This window comes from Lutjanus erythropterus, chromosome 12, assembly GCF_056507025.1.
Source record: "Lutjanus erythropterus isolate fLutEry1 chromosome 12, fLutEry1.hap2, whole genome shotgun sequence".
Lineage (NCBI taxonomy): Eukaryota > Metazoa > Chordata > Actinopteri > Lutjaniformes > Lutjanidae > Lutjanus > Lutjanus erythropterus.
The window spans coordinates 487,702-511,430 of record NC_139328.1 but is presented as its reverse complement, the minus strand read 5'-3'; the positions used below and the strand labels follow the sequence as shown (position 1 = coordinate 511,430).

The following is a 23,729-nucleotide window of genomic DNA, read 5'->3' as shown; positions in this document are numbered from 1 at the left end:
AAACATCAGAGGTCAGAGGTCAAACATCAGAGGTCAGAGGTCAAACATCAGAGGTGCTCTGAGTCTGACTCTTCAGACGTCAGAATCGGGTTTTTGTTTTCACTCATGAACAAAAATCACATGATGTCAAACCTTTAAAACAGTGAACTTCTGATTTTAATCTCATCAGCTGACCGATTTATTTAAATGATATAACATCATTTCTGTTTGGTAAAAATATGGTTTCTTAAAACTAATAATCTTCATTTAAATTCCCTCCTAACTGCAGGCTGTAAAGAAAAATAACTCAAACATGAAACATAAGTTAATAAATTAATACAGAGATTAATTCTGAAAATCATGGGATGATTGTTGTTTTGTGTGATCTGTGTTCAGGAAGAAGCAGGTTGTGTAGTTGTTGTTGTTCAGATCAGATCCACTGTGTGACTGTTTCTGGAAACTACAAACTGATTTTTGCAGAAGGAACCAAAGTGACAGTAGAGAACCGTGAGTAAGATGAATATTAATCTGAACTGAACCTGATTTACTGCCCAGAAATAAACACAACCTTTACATTTAATGATCTGATATTTCAGTATGAAGTTATTATTGAGAGATATTTAAAATGACCTTCAAACACTGAACCACCTGTCAGGAAGGATGATTTATTTCAACATTCAATTTTAATTGATCTTAAATTCTCACAGAGATTCTGACATTAAAATCTCAAAATATGTTAAAATAATTCAGTAAAATAATTTAAGAAATGGAAAATCCTACATGAAACAGAAAAATTATGTTTTACCTTTTTTTTAAAAAAAAAAAAGAAAGAAAATCCAGAGGGAAAAAGCATGAATCTAATTTAGATGATGTGATTTTCTTTTTATTATATTTTTTATTATGAAGTGTGTAGTTCTTGCTGAGAGCAGAAACACTGTGAGTCTGGAACAGGAAACAGAAAAATAGTTTTTGGTGAAGGAACACAGCTGACTGTTGAATCCAGTGAGTAAAACTTCTTCAAGTTTCTCTGCTGTATTTTATATATGAAACATTATTATGTCTGCGTGTATTAAATGTTAAACATTTAGTCTGATGATAAATCATAACTGTTTGATTTTAATGAACGTTTTACTTTAGAAATGACTCCGTTTATTTTTGATGGGATTTTTTTTACCATCTGATTCTTGAGACAAAAGTTTATCAGCTGATATTTGCTCTAATTAATAATTTATCTGATGGCTCCTAAAATAGAAGCTCAATAATGTGTGTAGTATTTTAGTAAAATAAAAACAACACATATGTTTTATTTAATCTTTAAAAACGTCCTTTGTTATAAATGTTCTCAGACATATTTCTGAACTAAACATTCAATCTGTACTCGTCTTTTCTGGTGAGGAAACAGTTTTTGTTCAGCTCTGAGTCTCTGTGTGTCCACGTCTGCAAACACCAAAATCTTTTTTGGAAGTGGAATCAAACTGACTGTTGAGATCAGTGAGTATCTAAAGTACAAATACTGCAAACAAATACTACACACAGACTGTTTCTTCACAAAGTAAAACACATTTTAAAATATCAAGATGTGTTTATATGAATATTATTGTACAAACCTTCACGTTCCGCAGCTTCTTTTTTTACTTTGATTAGTTTTATTAATTAACTTTTAAAGTGAGAAATATTAATTTTACTGTATTCGTTGTTAGTATCTGGTTGAGCGGAGTGGAATCAGTATTTGTTCAGATCAGATCCACTGTGTGACTTCAGGAGGAAACCTGAAACTCGTTTTTGGAGAAGGAACCAAACTAACAGTAGAAAACAGTGAGTATTAATAAATCACATAATGAATGATAGATTTAGACGATAATATATAATTATCGACTGATCCTCTGATCTGAAGTGAATCATTGAAACACAACTACAACTAAAATATGATCACATGATGATCACAGTCTTTATATTTAGTTCAGTTTGAACCTCTGATCCAGCAGCTCCTAAAAAAAACCCATCAAACAGTTCATTATGTCTAAAATACAGATATAATTCTTTGCAGATGATGTACTTGAACACATCACAGTTCTTGTTGTGATCAGAAACAGTGTGTGACTGCTGCTGGTTCAACAGGCTGGAAAACAGTTTTTGGAGAAGGAGTTCGATTAACTGTAGAGTCCAGTGAGTATCCAGATAATTTCATTATTATTGTACGTCAGCTCTGATGAAGACTTCAAACTGAACGTACAGATCTCAGCACGTCAACATTTTTAACAATAAGAGTCTAAAATGTTGTTTTAAAGGACAAATTCTTCTTCTGACAGAAGTCAGTCAACACAAAGTTTGACTGGACAGATTTCATTCTGAGCTCCTGGTTTCATGTCGGAAAACAAACTAAAATCTTCACAAGACGTGAAAAATACAACAAAATACACAGTTTTACACAAGTTAACAGAAAGATTCAATAACTGAATATACTGATCACTTTAACCTCGAAATTCATGTCAGAGGGGAAAATGAGAAATCAATAAACAACAATAAAAATAAAACAAACATAAACATCATGTAAACTTTGTATGTGAAGACATTCAGAGAGAAAAACTGACCGTTTCAAATAGAAGCTGTTGTGTTTCAGTCTTTTATTTTGGGAGAAAAAAAGATCAGATGTCAAATTTTAAATAAAACATAAATAAAACATGTCAGCTGTGTGTCAGAACCATGAGTTTATTGAAAGTCTCTTATTTATATTGATGAGAGATGAAATCAAAGTTCTCTGGTCCATGTGTGGGTTTCTGAAGCTGGATCTGTCAGAGTGCGTCTGGTTCTGGAGTTTCTAAACTCATCTTTGGATCTGGAACCAAACTTACAGTCAGCTTCAGTAAGTAGATTTTATAAAAACCATCTCAGCTTTAATCTGCAGATTTAGTCACAGGAAGCTAAAATAAAACAAAGATAAACCACGTCAGAGAAAACCTCCACAGATTTGATGATTTTTATTTTCAAATATATCAAACTTTAATGTTTAATTTTCAGCACCTTGAACTCTTTTAAAAACTTTTAATGAAAATATAAAAAAGAAAAGAGTCACAGAGATTTTCTCATTTCTTAAAAAGCATGACTTTTATGTGGATATTGTTTTTAGCTTCATAGTGAATCCGTCCCTGCAGTATTTGTTCACATCAGATCCACTGTGTGACTTCAGGAGGAAACTATAAACTCGTTTTTGGAGAAGGAACCAAACTAACAGTAGAAAACAGTGAGTATTAATAATTCACACATTTAAAAGATAAAAATGAGTTAAATTCTGTTTGTTTTAACAAAATAAACAAATAAAACATGAAACAAAGTAAAACCATTTAAATCATCATGAAAACTAAATTTAACGTCTCAACAAAGACGGTAAAGTTTATTTTAAAAGTTTACAGCAAAGTTTTGATTTGTACTTTTTATCAGTCGTATTATTGAGTGAATTAAATCCTTTAAACCTACTTAGACTCAAAGATTCTCAGATAATAAAACCCATTAAAGTGCAGTGGTCGATGTTGTGGGACGGATTCTGGAGCGTCTAAACTCGTCTTTGGATCTGGAATTAAAGTGACTGTTGGCTCCAGTAAGTAAATATTTGATCTCTTCTTCATGGTTTAAATGTTGAGTTTCACTGACGTCCAACTAAAACTGGACGGTTTGACAAAGTCCAACAAAAAGTCCCTTCAGTCGTGTGTGACATTTATTTAGCTGTCAGTCATTCGTTTCTGTTCAAACACATGGATCCAAAGATTGAAGAACTTTATTTACATCTGTCATCCTCAACAGATGATACAAAATAACTATCAAAGACATGAAGTCATGTAAGGATTTAATCTGATTTTCAGCTTTAAGACAACAGTTAGTTTTATTTTTATTATTTCTAGTGAGTTGATTAAAGTGAATTGAAGCAGTTTGACAGTGAATCCGTCCCTACAGTATTTGTTCACATCAGATCCACTGTGTGACTTCAGGAGGAGGAAACTATAAACTCTTTTTTGGAGAAGGAACCAAACTAACAGTAGAAAACAGTGAGTATTAATAATCTGAGTGACTGACAGATCTGTTATTAATCACAAAACCATCCTTCATGATAGAAACACTGACAACAAACACACAGAAATTCAACATAAACCCAAAAGAATTCAGAATATTTGAATAATGATTAATGAATATGTTTAACATAAATCAGTAAAAGTGCAGCTGTTTGCAGACGATGTGATGAAATATTTTATTTTCATTATGCTGCAGTTTTTGTTGAGAGTAAAAACTGTGTGTGACTGGATCAGGAAACTGGAAAATGATTTTTGGAGAAGGAATCAAACTGATCGTAGACGACAGTAAGTTTAATTATTAATCATATCCAGAGGATCCACAGGATAAATCATCTTCTTTCACCTTTTACAGGCTGATATCAGTTTGTTCTCATCATGTAGAAAATTAAAAGTTAATCTAAATAACTTCATTACAACAAGAAACAAATATTAACAACTACTGTTCAATATTATTAGTTTAAACTTTCTTTTTTTACTCTGAAACATTAACAGTAAATGTAAAAGGAGAAGTCGTGTCTTTTCTCAGACCCACAGCTGACTTTATAAATGAAAAACATATATATATATCATATATGTGATATATTATATATGACATGATGTATTTTTGAAGGTTTGTTGGTCCGTTTTTGTTTGACGCCTCAGAAACTCTTCAGATCTTAGACAGAACTGACCGTCGTGTTTCTGTCAGTGGATTTCTGACTGTGTGAACGGTTTCGGGAACAAGATCTTCTTTGGTTCTGGTACAAAACTGACGCTTGAATTGAGTGAGTTACTTTATTTATTTATTTATTCATGAGGAATAATGTTTAAACTAATATCTAATCATTAGATTTGATTAATTTGCACACATTTATAGCAGCTCGTCAGTTTCTTTAGTCACATGAAGCTGTTCTCTTTTACTTCATCAGACTAAATGATTTTCTCGTCACAGTTTAAATGAAACTGTCGTGATGTCATGAGGAAACAGTTTGTGTTATTGATCCGTGAGTTTGTGAAGTCGTGTTTATCATTGTGTGACTGATTATGGAAACTCAAAACTCACCTTTGCTTCTGGCACACAGCTGATTGTTCAGTCAAGTAAGTTGAAATAATTTTTGATCTAATTCAAATCTCTGAACATTTTCACATCAGCGTCTCACATTAAAAATAAAAAAAAACACTCTATAAACATTAAAGACGAGTTTTAAACTTCTGTTAAACTCCAGTCATCATTTAATTTCTGACCACAGTAAAAATATAACACATATAAATAAAAAAAAAATCCTGCATCTCATCAATCTCAGAGTTTTTATAGTTTCATCTCCTACTGTGTGACTGGAAATTCAAACACGAAGCTCATCTTTGCTTCTGGAACCAAACTCATCGTTGGATCAGGTGAGATTTTATTGTCTGAATTAATAATCAATTATGTTTGATCTGTTATCGCTAAATTCACACACGTACACAACACACAACAAAAGAAAACAGAAATAAAACAAAAGAGAACAAATCAAAATATATAATTCAAATAATTAGATTTCCAGTTCCAGTATGTTTAGAGTTTTATGGTTCCACTACTCACCTGCACATCTTGTAGGGTTTTACACTGATGGTTGGTGCAAATTATTTTTTCCAAAAGAAACTGGCTTCATAATGTTTTATTAAGAAATTCAGGTTCATATTTGTTTTTCACTGAGCTTTAAATATAAATATAAATATCAAACAATAACATACATGATGTTCTGTTTCCAGAGAAAAAGAAGAGAAACGTCCTTCAACAGTTTCTGCAAAATTAAAAAAAAAAGAACATATGAAGCTTAACTTCAGGTTTTCTAATATTATTGATGTACAGCAGGTCTATATTTGTCTGGATGGTAGATAGAAAAGGTCTGTGAGCTCAGGCTTCCTGTTGTTGGCTTTTTTATTGTGTGACTTCTTTTTCAAATAACAAACTCATCTTTGGCTCTGAAACAAAACTGACCGTTCAATCAAGTAAGTTATTTTATTCATTCTGAAGAAATGATGCTGGATCGATGTGACTTTAAGGATTTTTCAGCTCAAACACAAACAAAAAAACACCAGATTAACTTTTAACGTTTGACAAAAACAAATCTTTAAAAACTTCTGCGTCTAAAATATTATTAGATCAGTCGTACTGAACTTTCTGCTGTGAATCTTGAACTCAGTTCATGTTAAACCTCTGAAGAATTATTTTTATCAGTTCAAATATAATCAGAGCGTCTTCATGAGTTTGTCTCACTGAGGGTTTATGAAGTTGTGTTTTCTATTGTGTGACTGATTTCTCAAGTTCAAAACTCATCTTTGGTTCTGGCACAAAACTCAAAGTTGAATCACGTAAGTTTCTTTATTCATTTCTAACAAATAATGGAGTTAAATCTCTTTTCACTGCTGGTATCATTGATTTTTGCATCACAAGTATCAAATCTTCTGCACAGAGTTGATATCAGATATCAGTCAATTATTTACAGAAATCCTGCCAATTAATTTGATCAGTTATTTTATCCAGCAGTTTTTAAACAGAGAATGTTGATGAGGAAACAGTCGGGGTTTTTATTGTTGAAAAAAGTGTTTAAAACACAAATATTAATTAAAATATCCCGAACATGTTGAGTCCAAAATTCAACAGAGAATCAGAATTCAAGCCAGTCGTCACATACAGATGTTTACAGATGATGTGATGTCATAGTCACTGTTTAAACTTTACAATATGTTCTTTCATAAATATTCATTTTTATTTTAATCACAAACTTTAAGACGGTTTGTGTTTTTGAAGCTTGGTGAGGAAACAGTTTGTAGTTATTGATCAGATCAGATCAGCTGTGTGACTGGATCAGGATCAAACTGGAAACTTTTCTTTGGAAAAGGAACCAAACTGACCGTAGAGAGCCGTGAGTAAAATTTAAATATTCAATAAGCAAATTACACTTTGATCTGACAATATAACAAATGATATTTCTTTAACTTCTAAAAGTATTCTTCACAGAAAAACACATTCTTATACAGTTTTGATCAACAGTTTAGATTGAAAATGAAAACTCCTGCTATAAACTCTGTTATAAACTCTGTTATAAACTCTGCTATAAACTCTGTCATAACTGCTGTGAAATCAGAGTTATGACTCAAACACATTTTAAAGATATTTTATTAATAGAAACCATCAAACTTAGAGTTAAGAGTAGAATCAGTTAAACTGTTAAACTGTTTGCAGACGATGTGATTAAATTCATTGTAGTGAGAAACTTTTCTACGACAGTTATTGTTAAAGACAGAAACTCTGTGTGACGTCAAACTGTAAATTTATTTTTGGTGAAGGAATCAGGCTGAATGTCGAGGCCAGTAAGTACTGATTATTTATTAATATACTGTAATTGATTTAAAATAAATGTTTATTAGTTTTTGTTACAGTGGTGAGAAAAAAAACTGAGAAAACGTTGAATCTTAGAGAAAAATGATTCATGTCAACCTGCTCAAACATTAAAACTACATCAAATACCTGGAATATTTGGAAAAACTTGTTCAACAACTTAGTTTTTTATCAGATGATCAGTAAACGCATCACAACAGGTTAATAACTGAGATAAATAATACAGGTAAAATATTCCATCAGTTCAGTAAAATTCATTCAGAGCTGCTTCCATGCTGCTGAAAATACATCAAATACACGATAAAAGAATCAAATTCACCTTTACTGTAAAATCTAACTAAATCCACCTGCAGTCTCTAATCTCACCCAGATTATTTATGACCTCCAAATATTAACTGCTAAATAAATAGAAACTGAGTCACACTCATCAATATATAATATTATTTTAAACATAATTTAAAACAGTGGTTTGTACACAGAAAAATAAAATAAAGGTGAGCAATTATTAATGTGAATCCAGCAGCTCGACTGAAGCTGAATCAGTCAAATAAAATAAAAGATGTTTTTAGGTTTTAATCTTCTTGTTCTTATTTTAAATAATTCACTTAACTTTATACTGAAAACACAGTATTCTGTCGTGTCAGTGGACCTCAGTACTTTATGTACTTTATGTATTTGAGTTTGTGATTGATTTTAAGTTTTACAAACTCTTCAGTCGTGACACTGAACTGACTGTTGACTGAAGCAAGTCAGTAACATAATAATCTTTCATATATCAGATTATTTAGACTTTTATTTTTTTCTTTACTAAACAGTTGAATCTCACATTAGTAACTAAAATCTCTGCCATGTTTTATCTCTGTAATATTTCATTTAATTCCAGTCTTTATTTATTCATGCGGTTTGTTAACTGATCTTAAAACGGTGGTGTGTGTTTTTGTTGAGTGTGTTTCTGGTGTGTGAATGATGGAGTGAAGCTGCTCTTCAGCTCTGGAGTCACTCTGTCTGTAGAAACAAGTAAGAAAAAAACTAATCTTTAACATTTCACTCACTGAAAAGTTTGAACGGTAACTGATAAAACAGTATAGATCATTATTATTATTGATAATCTTACGGTTTTGTTCAGATTAGACACTGGAACACTAAACAACAAACAGACGAGAAGAAGTCGACTGAAACGGAAAAACAACTTGAATTTAACTTCTGTTGTTCTGTTTGCAGACGATGTGACTCACTTTGTCACAGTTTGTCTGTTTTTTAATAACTGATTTTGTTTCAGGCAGAAATGAACTGGAACTGATTTTTTGACAACAATCAGGAAAAAAAAAAAAACTTTTCAGAAAAAGAAATAAATGAACTGTTGAAGGCCGTGAGGATTAATCCTGAATCTTTTTCAGGTTTAATTGGAGGAAAAAACTGAAAGCAGAAAAACGTATTTCAACATTTTTCAGTCCTCGTCACATTTAGAGAAATTCTCTTTTCTGATGATAACAGTATGATTTGTTATTATAAAAACAGATTTGTTTAAACAATGAAGTCTTTTTAGTAAAAAAACCATGTAAGAGTTTTAAATGTGACATTTTTAAGAGTCATGTGCAGCAGAGGTTCAGTGTTTGTGTAGTTCCTGCTGTCATTGTGTGACTGGATCTGGACTTTATAAAATCTTCTTTGGTTCTGGAACCAAACTGACGGTCGAATCCAGTAAGTTTGTTTTATTCATATCTTCAGTTAAAGTTTGAAGGTTAATTCATGGATTCTGCAGCGACTTGAACTCTTAGTCAGATATCTTTGAGAAGTTTTCTGACTCTGTACATCCTGAACAGAAACTGCTAATGCTAAATGCTAATTTATCCCATAAATGTCCAAAATCAAGCCACTGATTGGTGGGTCATTTATCTCAATTATCTTGTAGTCTTGTAATATTTAGAAGAAACTGTAGTGGGTTTGGCCGCATGTGAAAGGAGAAAATAATATAAATCTGAGGTTAATTTAAAGACTGTGTTGAAAAAAAATCACCAAAATATTCTTCATTATTATATTTTCCATTCTTTATATCAGGTGACGCCTCTAAAAGTTTGTCTTTATCAGCAGAAAATACAAGTTTGGATCAGTTTTAATCTTAAAACCAGCAGCGAGTTCAGAGTTCAGCTTTTCTTCATCCTCTTCTTCACTGTGTGAATCTCAGTGGTGGAAAATTTCTCTTTGGCAGCGGAACGACTCTGTTTGTACAAACCAGTAAGAAAATGACTTTTTATGATTTATGATGATCGAGTTTTATCATTTATCTCTGCGACTGTCACTGTTTTGTTTCAAAGTGTCGTCGTTTCTTTATGACAAATTTATCTGTGAAAATTCAAAGTTCGTGTTTCAGAACATTTCACATCAGTGAAAAAACATCCACATATAAAAAAACACTTTTCATAAAATAACACACTTTGATCGTTGATAACTTTCAAACTACAAACAAAAATCAGAGGCAGAGTTTTTGGTTTGTTGTGAATCTCAGTGTGACCGACTCTGGAGGCAGAAAACTCAACTTTGGACCAGGAACCAAATTAATCATTCAGACCAGTGAGTCAAATCTTTTTATCAACTTCACCTCGATTTCGTAGCAGAAACACGATCAACAAAGTCATTTTCATCTTATTGATAGTTTTCATTAACTCAGTCACAATTCAGTCGATTTCTGATAAAAAATTAATTTACTTCATTTACAAACTGAGTGAATTTACAGCAGATCTGATTGATCGATTGATTGATTAAATACTGTCATGTCGGCCAAAACAAGAAAATTATTACTGAGATAAATCCTAAAGAGTCTGAGCTTTAAAACGTCCTGCAGTTGTTATTATGTACAGCCAATCACAGACAGACGTAAATCGTTCCTCGTAGCTTTTAACTTCAGGGTCACATAAAAAGATTGGAAATCTGAGTGTCCGTGTCTCAGACTTTGTGTAACCTCACTGTTTCAAATATTTCTGCACAAACTTTAATTACAAATACACAAAACACTTGTACAACTATAAAACCTTTGTAGACACATACAAATTAAACCAGTGATAAAACTTTTTTTTTTTACATGTGAACAGAATATTTCTACAGCCACAAAGCATGATTATTTTTGCATGTGCAAACAAAAAGTGATGCACAACTGCAGGCTGTGAAATTATTTATTTGTTTATGATCTGATTTGTCTTCATAAATGATCACCTTTATCTAAAAGCATCTGACAATAACCTGAGCAGATTTAATGTTATTATAATGTGACACATCAATCAATAAACACAACACACAAGTTAAACACTAACTGTATATTAAATATAGAAAACATGTAGTTTTAAAGTATTTGAACAAACAGAGTTTTTGCTCAGCAGTTTTAAACTGTGTGACTTCAAACAGTTACAACAAACTCCAGTTTGGATCTGGAATTAAACTGATCGTCCAGGACGGTGAGTAAAAACTGATTTTATCACAACAGAATCATGAAGAGTTCACATTTCAGCTTTTCCTTTAATTTATTCTCTTAAACCTCATGACAACAAGGTTTCTTAATGTGGAGGAAACTTTTTCTACGAGCTACTGTTTAATTTAATTTGGAAAATTTAATTAATAAAAATACATTTTAAATTTTGTCATTTGAACAAAAGAAACAAAAATCTACAAACATTTCACCTTTGACTTTTAAACTTAACCAACAAATCAACATTTCAACACACAGAACTGATTCAACACTGAAACATTTCTTAAAATATTTCTTTTAATTATTTCTTTTTTGAATATGACCCATAACTCCATGTATGTTTGGGCTCCGTGAGTTTGTGTTGTGACGCGTGTCGCTGTGTGAATGACGGCACTGGAAGGTTGAAGTTTGGACGAGGAACTGAGCTGAAAATAGAAAACAGTAAGATTTTATGTTTATTTTCATTAAATAAGTGACTGGATCAGAGACGAGTCACTAAATAACTTTTTACTGAAGGTTAAAATGATATGATTTCATAACTCTGTCAGTCAAAAACAGCTGCACTACACAAACTATAAACACATGAATTTACTTGACTAACAAGAAATGAATTGATAATAATAATAATAATAATAATAATAATAATAATAATTATTATTATCACTGAAAACTGACTTTTTTCTGTTTATCAAACTAAATAAGAAATGTTAACTCATTCTCTCCACCTCTGTCAACCTGCTCGATATTTCCCACAAGTTTTGACACTAAATGGACAAAACAATTAAAAATCAAATTAATTAAAACATATATGACAGTTAAAACAAAACTGACTGCAGCCTTTGTATTAAAAAAAAAATCCTTGTCTAATTTCTCTAATTTTCCAGTCATTTTTTTGACTACATGATAATTAATTAGTTAATGAATTAGTTTTTTTTTCTAGAATTCTTCTTATAGGATAATCAATACTACACAAAACTAAAAATGTTTAAAGCTTGTTTAAAAAAGAAAAAGATCTCTGTCAAATGTTTAGAGTTAGTGAAGTTATTGATCAGCGTTTCTGAACTGTGTGATTGGAACTGGTGCTCAGAAACTCCAGTTTGGGTCTGGAATTGAACTCATCGTTTATGACAGTGAGTCAAAACTCTTTGTTTATATTTATTGAACACTTGTTTATCCACACAAAGATATTTTTCATTATTTTTCATTTATTTCAAATCTTGTGAGAACACGATGTCGTCATGCAGGAATAAATCTTCAAGTTACCTGAATGTTTTGTGGCAACAGTGAAAAATATAATCTGTTTACAGAGCAAATATAATTGACTTTGGTGGTGCCAAAGTTTTCATCAATACATGAGTTAAAAAAAGAAAAAAGAAAAAAAATCTTTGCTGTTGTGAAATCTTGTGTTGGAGCATCTGAGTTATTGATCAGAGTTCCTGAACTGTGTGACTACAAGTGGTTATGAAAAACTCCAGTTTGGATCAGGAATTAAACTCATCGTCCAGGATGGTGAGTAAAACATGTTAAAGATAAACGTTCAGTGAAGTAAAACATGTTAAAGATAAACGTTCAGTGAAGTAAAACATGTTAAAGATAAATGTTCAGTGAAGTAAAACAGATTCAAAGACTGAGTAGATTTTTTTTAATCCAATAATCAGGTAAAAAAAGAGAAAAGAAAGAAAGTTAATGTGAACAAATCTGAAACATAAATTCATATACAGCTAAAATAAAATGTAATATGATCAGATAACAACTCAAACCTGAAAACCAACAACAATACTTTATATCAAAATGATTGATTGTTGATATTGATTATTAATTACTTATATTTAAATACAGTAATTCCTTTTTCGTCCTTGTTTCATTTCCTGGATGATCAGCACACAGTTTTCATTCACTCAGGTTCTGATGTATAAAACGACATCGTCAGCAAACAGTGAAAACTTTTATTCTGAGACTTTTTAACCTGGACTGATTACTGTTTTATTTTCTTCTCATCTGATTTATCTGATTGTTTCCGTGAGTTTTTTAAAAATAATATCTGTAAATATCTCTGTAGGTAATGAGGCCCTTTATATGTTTGAAAGAGTCTTTTAATACATTAGTTAAAACAGTAAAACTCCATCATACATTTCATCTTATTAAACTACAGGTGATTAAATTCACCCTAATTACACTCAGTCATTCAGGATTTTAACTTTTCTAACTGAGGATATTAAACATTTAGGGGATCATTAATAACTCAGTTTTCATTTCTGAATGTCTCCTCGCTGTTTCTTTAGAAAGTTTAAAAATATTTTTAAAGTTATAAAAGAGTAGATTGTGTTTCGTGGTGTATTTAGACTGAAGTGTGACACTGTGTGAATTATGGAACCAACAAACTGATTTTTGGTTTTGGCACAGAGCTGACGGTTCACACCAGTAAGTCTCTTTATCACTGAACGATCTATTGAATGTCATTTTTAACTCATATGTGAAGGTTATGACAGTTTGAAGTCACATGTTGTAAAGTGTTTTCTGTGAACATTAATATTTGTTCTTAGATTCAGACTCAGTAAGTTGATCCACAGAACCAGTTTAAAATGTATGAGTCCAGTTAGTATTCATCATCTGCGTTGCCACGTTAACAACATTATTTCTATGAGATTATTGTTTTTTTATTCTAAAGAGTAAAAACTTTGAGAGTTTATGAGTTGAGATGTTTTTGATCTGATAAGATGAACAGTGTGAATGATGCTGGACGTAAACTCATCTTTGGAAAAGGAACCAAACTCTTCATACAATCCAGTAAGAATCTTTATTAACAAACTTTATTGTCTTTAACTCTGTCTGTTGGTTCCAGTAGTAATTTTCATATTTGAACACTCATTAAATAAGACAAAGGAAAAATAGGAAAACCTGTAAAGTCAAACTAACTTTAATGTAATTATCACAAACTAAATGAAAATCCAGTAAAAGCATCTTTACACTGAGTTTAGTAGCGAACAGAAAAGAAATAATTTATTGAAAACAACAGTTTGGGTTCTTCAAGACAAACTGAAAACTTTGATAAATCATCAAAAACTTAATGTTTCCAGACATGTTTATACGTATTTCACCTTTAAACTGATTTCTATTCTTTTTAGTCTTATGAGAACAATATTGTGTTTTGTCTTAAATACAACGAGAAAACTTTTCTTACTGCGTGATTCAAACAACTCTGACTTTAAATATCTGAGGAGAACCAAAAGAAAAATATTCACATAAAAACCTAAAACAAAGATGAGGATATGAATTACTGTTAAAGTTTCTGAGTGTTTTATAAAATCAAACATTGAGTCGTTGGACTCGGTGACTTCATGTTGTGAAGCGTCTCAGTGTGTGAACGACGCGACTCAGAGGCTCATCTTTGGACGAGGAACTGAGCTGAAAATACAAAACCGTAAGATTTTATCTTTATTTAACAGAAAGTGACTGAATCAATGAGTGAGAACTTGATTTAAAAACTACAAACCAAATAAATACGTCTGTGAATAATATTCCTTATTTATTACAGAAATATTCACATTACTTTCAATATTCACACAAATCCTACTGAAGTAAAAATACACAAGTGTCAACATCAACATGCTGTAAAAGTATTGATGATGAAAAATGGACCATTTCAAAGTTATTCTAATTATTGACTTATTCATATTTTCATCACTTTAATGTTGCAGCTGGTAAAGATGGAGATAATTATAGTTATTGAACCAATGATACCTTTATTTATCATTTGATTTATATTTTGTATAAATAATCTCAATCTTTAAAGTAACTTAAATTCATGTAATGTAGATAAAAGTACAAAATGTATCTGAGTAGAAATATGAAGAAGCACAACGTGGAAAAATACATTGAAATTGTACTGAAGTATTTAAGTAAATATATTTAGTTACATTTCACTAAAGATTTATTATTGGAGTATCATGAAATCATGAAATCATAATATTGGAGTATTATGAATCATAAAAGTCTGTAATGTCCAAAAAGAAATCAACATTTGAAGCGTTCCAGTTTGATCCAGTTTCAATCTCTCTGTTCAGTTAAATCTCATAAATTAAAAATGATTGATCAGAGCTGTAAATAACCAGCCTGTATATGAACACGCAGACATCTGGAATATAAATCAGAACAATTAATTATCAGCATCAAAATGAAATAAACAACACAGAGAGCCTCAGCAGCAGCAGCCAATCAGGTTCCAGTTCTTGTTAAAGTTGTGTGTGATGTGTGACTCAGACTGGAGTCCAGAAGATCCTGTTCGGAGCAGGAACTCACGTCTCCATTCAAACCAGTGAGTCCAGTTTCACAGGTTCTTAAAGAAACAGTCAGGTTTTATGACGTTTCTCCGTGTTTGTTTCTAATTATAATGTTGTTTTATGATGCAGATTTTATTGAACCAACTCGTCCTGCTGATGATTTATTTGATAAAGATGCAGCTTCACAACATACAAAACAACTTAAACAAATATATATTTAAAGAGAGAAAATACCCCAAAATAAAGCAGCTTCAAAACACATTAATGATCATTTCTTTGTCACAGAACAGAATCAGGAAAATGAAGCTTCCTGAGTCAGTTCATAGTTCATAACACCAATAATTCTACTGTGACACTGATGCTTTTATTACAGTAAAATCAGTTTACTGCTCTGCAGAATAAAAAACACCACTGAGTCAGAAATATTATTCTCTATAGGGTATCACTTTATATTAAGATGCTTGTAATAAGCCCTCATAAGGTTCTTCTTAACACTGATGTGTTACTAAGATGATATAAGATTAATAATAGCATAATAAACTCTTTATTGCATTAGTATAAGACCTTTATAAGCACTTGTTAACAGTTTAAAGAATGCTGAAGCATGTTAATAAAAGCCTTATGATTTTCTTATAACTGTTTATAACAGCATCATAAAGTTTAACAAACTTCCCTCTTCTAAACTTTTACTAAGTTTTTGTTGTTTCTTAAAAAGATTTCTACATACTTTATTATGCACTGATTAACATGTTTGGGGGGAAATCAGATCTGTTCTTATGAAGGTTAATTAATCCTTTATTAAGCATTTGTTAACTGTTAAATATAACTTTTTATTTTAATATTCTGTGAACAGTTATGTTTCCTGAGTGCTTACAAACATTTTAAAGTCTCACAATAAGCATATTTATTGGGTATGTTTAACTTATATGAGCTTAATAACACATATTCATGTTAATAACCATCTTATAAGATGTTAACGAAGCTCCTGCTGCAGGCTGTAATCAGCAGGTTATTGTCGAGCTCTAACACACAGTGTGAATAATAACAACGTGAAAATCATCTTTGCTTCAGGAATTCAGCTCAGAGTTCAGACGCGTGAGTAGAAAAAGTTTCCAAAAAGATTCTAGTAAAAGTCAAACTTTGTCTTTTTGTTGTTTCACGTTCGTCTGCTGTCTGGTTTCTTGATTTAAATATATTTTAATGTTTATGTCCCAACTTAACTCTGAAGTTCAGGTTTCAGTTTGTAGTTTTTATTGACCGTTTTTTTTTTTTTTTTTAAAGTTTCTTATCGGTTTCAGTTCCTGTCTGAATGTTTGCACGTCTGGACTGACACGAGAAAATACATCAAAGTAAATCACACAAACATGTTTGAATCATATTCAAACATAAATCTGTTGTTTTCACTCCAAAACACTTCAGGTCGACTTTTTAAAAGACGCAACTGAAGTAGCAGCAATATCTGTGTATATATACATATAAAATATAACATATATGGAAAAACTAGAAGAAGAAAATAAATAAATAAAGGCTGATGTTTTCCATCAGGCTGTGATTTATAACTTCAATAAAACTCTTTTTGCACATTAATTTCATTTTGTGCAAATAATCAACTGAAGTATTATGTTCAAGTAAATACTGAAGCTGTGAGGACTGAGAGTGTGTGTGTGTGTGTGTGTGATGGTTTTTGTCGTGGACTGGATGTGTGTGTGAATGTTGGACAGAAGTTAACTTTTGGAGACGGGATCAAACTAAACGTTCAGGACAGTAAGTACTGACACTGACAGGAAATATTATTTAAATATTAGAATGATTCTTTGATTCTTTGACTGGTGATTTTTACTTCAATACTTTGTAAACTTATAAACTTTACACCACACACACACACACACACACACACACACACACACACACTGATGCATCGAGGTGATATTTTTGTTTTTCCTGCGTTATTTTACATTTCACAGCTTCCACATTCAGTCAGTTTATAAAATATCATTTCTCTGAAATCTCTGTGTCGAACAAACAATAAGAGCTCAGTTTTTATTTCATGATCATTTGAACTCGTCTCTCCTTCATTTACACTAAAACAAACGTATATTAACCCTGTCAATAATTTCCATCCCTGATTCTCTGAGCGTCTTGTTTTCGTGCTGCGGCCGCTGACTCTGTGAATTCTGATGGATTTAAAATCATCTTCACAGCTGGAATCTGTTTAATCGTACAAACACGTGTCATAAAGAAAAAAAAGAAAAATTATATCTTTACGGTTTAGTTTCTGAAAACCAGCGTCTGCCTGCAGAAAATTCAACATGTGAAAAATCATATTAACAATTTCTTCAAATTTAACCCAAGTTAAGTCATAATAATTGATTAATTTGTCTGTTAAATAAGTTTAAAGACAAAGCAGGTTTTATTAAAGTATTTGGTCACATGACTGTTTTACTGTGACACTGAAGATTCAACAGTTTTTGTTGCAGCTGGTAAAAATAAATAAAGTTTTTTCATACAGATCAGAGAACATTTGTAGATTTGTTGAATTTATTAAGAAACAAAGTTAGCTTCAGATACGTTGTCAGTTTGTTGTCTGGAGGTTTTTGATTGGTGCTGACTGACTGTGTGAATAATAACAACTACAAGTTCATATTTGGATCTGGAATCAAAGTTTTCATTTCATCACGTGAGTTTCTAACATTTCTGACGTTTAATTCAGAATGAAAATGATTCATAATGATTATCAGAGCTTCTTTCCTTTAGAAAAACAAAGTGATCAAATTTGACTCATCAACATAATTAACTCATAGCTTTAATATTTCATAACTCTATATGTTAATGTGCTTTTAATAAGTGTTAGTTAATAGTAATAAGGCCCTATAAGATGCTTATTACTGTTAATAAACAGTTTATTGTCAGACTACAGGACATTTCTAAGAACTTATAAGAAACTTTTTAGTCTTTTTTACACTGTGGATGAAAAAAGTCACATTTAAATGTACAAACAAAATCAAACAAAACAATAAAAATCTGATTCATATTTTTAAATGTGCGTTGAGTCGCAGCTGCTCTGTTTCTGTGTTTGGAACCAGAGTCAAACTGGTTGTTCTGACAAATAAGTTTGAGATAAAATCTAAAATCTAAAAGTGAAGTCGACAGAAAATAATGAGAACAACTTTTAAAAAGATTTATAACGTTACAGCGCTGAAGATTTTCAACTCATCGACATTTTAGTGGTGAAAATAAACAAAACTGTTTAATTGTTGTTTCTTGTTGCCAAAAACTGAAAGATCTGAAATTGTCCAACAACAACAACAACAACAACAACAACAACAACATGTGACACGACCCGTCAGCAGGTTGATGTAAATTCAGATTTGATGCTGGAACTAAACATTTAATTTTATTTTGCATAAAAACTTTAAAAGTCGTGAAGAATCTTCATCTCATTTATTGTTTCAGAAACACAAACTTTATAAAACTTCACTCAGAAAAAACACTGATGAGTCGTTTTTGTAATCAGAAAATCTCCTGTGTGAATTACAACGACAACAAAATCCAGTTTGGATCCGGATCAGAAGTGATCGTTATGTTGAGTAAGTTTATTAATTATTAATATATATACACTCAGAGTGTACCACATTAATATCTGCATTTCTCCTATAAGACTCTCAAACATTCACACATTCAAAGAAAATATGACTGTAGAGTTTTAATTCTCTCACACATCGAATCATTTCCAATTTATTTAAATGATTTGACTGAAACAGGTTTTTTTTTAAATCTGACTGAAAAACAAACTGCAGCAGAGTAAAATGTATTAAATGAACTAAAATCATTTCGACTCTGTAATATTAAGATTCAGAGAAAACTAGAAGTTCATAGAGTTTAGAATTTATTTCAGACCAGAACGTTTTGTTTAAATCTACAGATTCATGTAAATAAAAGCATCGCAGTTTCTTACAGAAAATCTCAAATCAATAATTAATGCAGTGAAAAAACATGACAATAAAATAATTTAATAACTGAGACACTTGTATTTAGCTTTTTGATTTAGTTTACTGCAGTTTATATTTAGACTGTACTGTAAATATAATGTGAATATATAAAAACGTGTTTAGAAACTGTATTAAAATCAGATTTTCCAAACAAAGCTTTGAGTAGAAACGTACAAATATTACAAATAATATAAATTATAAGAACAACCTTTAGTTGTAAACATGGACAGTAAACATGTTTATTTTAAAAACTGTACGAAACAAAAGTCCACATTTTATAACTACCTCACTGAAACAGAGGAATAAACCAAACCACATGATTATGTATGAACATAAAAAGGATAAAAATAAAAAAATAGATATGTATTTCTAAGAAGCTCAAAATGTTCTTAAAGTGTGAAAAAAATAAAAAATAAACGTGAAGAAAGTTGTTTAGAACTCTGTTTTTTGTGGTTTTACAGGAACAAGTACAAAGTACAAATAAAACTGATAAATAAATAAAAAGTGTCATTTTATTAAAAACAGTGAAAAGTTTCCTGAAACGAGTTTCTGAACATGAAAAGTGTTTGTTTTTTTTCCAGCAGCTGATTGTTGGAAGTTTCTGAGTGTGTTTGAATCACAGTGTGTCTGTGAACGTCATCGTCTTCTTCTTTACATCCATGATGACTCGACTCTTTCGTCTCCAGCAGACACAAAACGGGACATTATTGGACATTATTGGACATTATTGGACATTATTGGACATTATTGGACATTTGTGTGTTGATGAGTTGTGTCTGTGTGTTTTTCAGAGGAAGAGTACCAGCCGTCCTTCTACAAAGTGGGAGATGGTGACACCAAAGCGTGTCTGGCCGCCGGCTTCAGCCGATTCAAAGTGCTCGAAAACGACACTTTATTCGGTGAAACCAAACCCATCCGGATTTCACAGGACTCGCTCTACAACCAGGTGGCTTTAATATCATCAGAAGAAGAAGAAGACACATGTGACAGTAAAGGTGAGCATGAGTGACATCTGATTCAAACTTTTTTATCTCAAGACAAAAATGATTCAAATCAAAACTGACCGACAGTTAATAAAAATAAAAAATACAGAAGGAATCATGTTTATTCACTCAAAAGCAGAACAGACATTTGTTTTGTTTTCAGCTGGAAACAACTGACAAAAAATAAATAGAACGTAAAATAAGAATGAAAAGTAAAAAATCTTTTCTGGTTGATTTTGGAGCCCCCTGTGGACAAAAGTAGAAATATCTGTCAATCGTTTTCTCAATTAATCAATTAATTAATCTTGTCAATAGATCCAAACATACGTCTGTGAGCTCCACCTGTTTTTTTCAAGTAATGATCAATCTGGCAATAATTTTACGACTAATCAATTTGTTTTTTCATCCATAAAATGTCCAAGATGACGTCCTCAAATGTTTTGTCCTCAACTCAAAGATCATCAGTTTCCTGTCAGACGAGGAAAGAAACCAGAAAATATTCAGTTAACAAACTGAAATCAGAGAATTTCGACTGTTTTCATTTTCATTGTAGCAGCTTTAAAATAAAATCAGATACTCAGACATAAATTTTATGATGTATTTATTTTTTCTGAAGCTGAAATGAAGGATTGTACCTGACGATGGAAAAGTGTGATTAAAGAAAAAAAAAAAACAGTTTTGTAAAATGAAGCAGAAAGTTTGAGGAGCTGCTCTTCATGATGATGTCAGTTTTCAGTTCTGATGGATTTTATACAGAAAACTATCAAAACTAATCATCAGTTATGTGTTCTGTTTTTCAGAAGCGGGTGAATCTGGTAAATGTGACGACACTCTGGAACCAGGTTTGTATTAAATCTGATTGAACAGTTCAAAAGTAACGCATTACATTATTCTTCACAAGTAATCTGAGTACTGTCACTTTATTCTCTTTATATTCATCTTGATCTATGAAAAATAAACAGAAAAGATCCAGAAATTACAAGAAATTCACAGTTGCATTCATAAATCATCAGCTCTTTATCTTCCTAAATTCATTACTTGTAGAGGTCAATTTTCAATCAGATTTAGGGGAACTAAACTATGGAATGATTTTTTCCACCTGGCAAAAACCTGAATCTCTATAAACTGTTACAAAAGATGCCTGAAAAAACATTCAACTGCTGTTTTGTAAAAAGATTTCCTTATGGATTATTGTCCATGCTGTTTTATTCATTGTGAAGCATTTTTATTATTACACATCATACATGTTAACATTGTCATACATATCACATACTCACATTTTTTGCTCTTAAATTGATTTTATAATTGCTGTTTTTGTTGTTGTTGCAATCAAACATATTTTGTCATTTGTAGTTTGCCATCACTTGTATTATTTTATGTACTTTTCTGTATTTTTCTGTGTTTTGAGTTCTTAATTACTTTGTGAACATTTTACTAGGTGGAGGCTTCAAATAAGCCCTTTGGGCTTTTTTGCCTCTTCCTGCACTGAATTTCATTATTCTTTCTTTCTTTTATATGTATTTTAATCATGCAAAATAAACTAAACTAAACTAAACTAAACTAAATGATTGTAATTCAGATGTCAAGTTAAAAAGTCTGCGTTCGTCTTTGTGTTTCCTGCAGATCCGATAGTGAACTTGGTGTCCATGACCATCATAGGCCTCAGGCTCCTCCTCCTCAAGACCATTGTCTTCAACGTCCTGATGACGTTTCGGCTGTGGATCAGTCAGTGTGAGTACAAAAACACAAACACACAAACACTGTCAGCTCTTATCCAGGCTTTTATAAGAGACAGGCCTCTATTTTCTTTCATTTGCTCTTGATATAAACTCAACACTGGCTTGTCTTGATAGATTCAGGGTTGTCAGTTCTACAACTGCAACCATTAATTGATTATTAATTGATTTTTTTAAATTATTTAATATCCAACTAAAATTATATCTTGTTAAATGTGGATATTTTCTGTTTTCTTTCTGGTTACTGAGGACGTCATCTTTATGAATCAAACAACTGATTGATTAGTGGAAAAATTCTTGCCAGATTGATCACTAGTTAGAAAATAGGTCCAAACATGTTTGGACCTATTTTTCAAATTTGTGCCAGGATCAATTAATCGATTGATCGAGTAAATAATAAACAGATTGATCAACAATGGGGCACCAGCTCGATCTTGTTTTCTTGGACACTGAACTGCTCTAGAAGGCATTCGTCATGTTTTATCTGCCACAGAGGCTTTCAGGAGGGAACTGGTTTTTAACTTGGGGACATCAGGGGACGTCATCGACCGTCTTCACGAAGACTCACGAAGCTCAGAGCGCCACTTATTGTTTAGACAACTAAAACATTGATTCAGTGTTCAGGAAAGACGGTGGTTTCAATTCAGTATTTGAAAAATCTTTAACAGAACTCCACAAATATTCTTGCGGAGACGGGGTCCTCGTCAAGGACACGATTTTCAGTACAGAGGAAGGACGTGAAGACACGCAGCATCGTCCGCAAGACATAAAAACAAGTCGAGTTTATCGTGATCATCTAAAGAAGTGATGTGGAGGAGAAAACCAAGGTGAACGTCACAGTTACTACCTGATCTTATGGAGTTCTGTCTCACTTCAGCTTTGACCTTTTGTGCTTTCCGTAGTTGTTTAGAAATCACTCGCAGCTGCAGCAGTGAACATTTAAAGCAAAATTCTCGATCCGTGTCTTCGATGGTTGAGCTGGACGTGTGTTTAAATAACAATTTAAATACAAAATATTTCCTAACGGGGCTGAAAATAGTTTCTAAACATGATAAAATGTGTAACATACTTATAAATATTTTTCTTCCTTCATGATATATTTTTGTCTCTGGTTTTATTCCATACGTCTTGATAAAACAGTTAGAAACATTCAGAATTCATGTTGTAATTTCATGTATAATTTGCATCTCGTACAGACGGAGGTTCATCGTCTTCACGAGTCGAACCACAGAGATCAAAACTGTTTCTGGACGATTAAATTCATCTTTTTTTTTTCTTGTTTTCTCTTACAGAAACTCTGCAGATCTTCATCAGATAAAAACTCCAAGATTCACAGAACGACTTTCTGATCGATCCGTCGCTCCGCTTCATTTCTTCTTTCATCACTGTCTAAATTTAACATGTTTAAATATCTAATCACCTGTTAATATCATCGACAGACATGAAGGCATCATCCTGTAATACATAATATGTTGTTTTGTTGCTTTGATGAATGAATTCTGACTCTTTCTGTCCTGCTGATGTAAATATCACAGTTACATTTCACAGTGTGACACAAAAAAAACTTTTTTACAAACTGCTTCATGATATTTCCTGTATGATGTTGTTACAATAAAAACAGAGAAACAGTCTGAAGTTCTGTTTTCATTCATAATTCATCATTTAACTTGTTTTTTTTTTTGCACCTGCAAAATCAACCAACATTTGGTGACCCTTCTTTTTACTATTAATTAGTATTATTAAGTATTTACCTGGTAAATTATAGTATATTCTTAAATAATTTCCACTGATAAACACAAACCATGATTCCAAAAAAAGTTGGGATGTTGTGTAAAACATAAATAAAAACAGAATTCAGTTATTTAAAAACCATT

General features: G+C 31.6%; 1 protein-coding gene across 1 annotated transcript; it reads left to right on the top strand.

Moving 5' to 3' along the window:
• The first annotated feature begins 329 nt into the window (after positions 1-329).
• Positions 330-23,490, top strand: LOC146317220 (M1-specific T cell receptor alpha chain-like). Its single transcript, XM_084731480.1, has 5 exons — positions 330-486; positions 19,928-20,131; positions 20,920-20,961; positions 21,743-21,850; positions 23,148-23,490. Coding segments are annotated over exons 1-5 (498 nt in total). The 5' UTR covers positions 330-344; the 3' UTR covers positions 23,150-23,490.
• Positions 23,491-23,729: the final 239 nt, after the last annotated feature.

Bases quoted from the DNA above. Each gene is read 5' to 3' on its own strand.
- LOC146317220 (XM_084731480.1), top strand. From the start codon at position 345: ATGATTGTTGTTTTGTGTGATCTGTGTTCAGGAAGAAGCAGGTTGTGT. The intron at 487-19,927 runs GTGAGTAAGATG...TGTGTTTTTCAG, and splicing joins CAAAGTGACAGTAGAGAACC to AGGAAGAGTACCAGCCGTCC. The intron at 20,962-21,742 runs GTTTGTATTAAA...TGTTTCCTGCAG, and splicing joins TGACGACACTCTGGAACCAG to ATCCGATAGTGAACTTGGTG.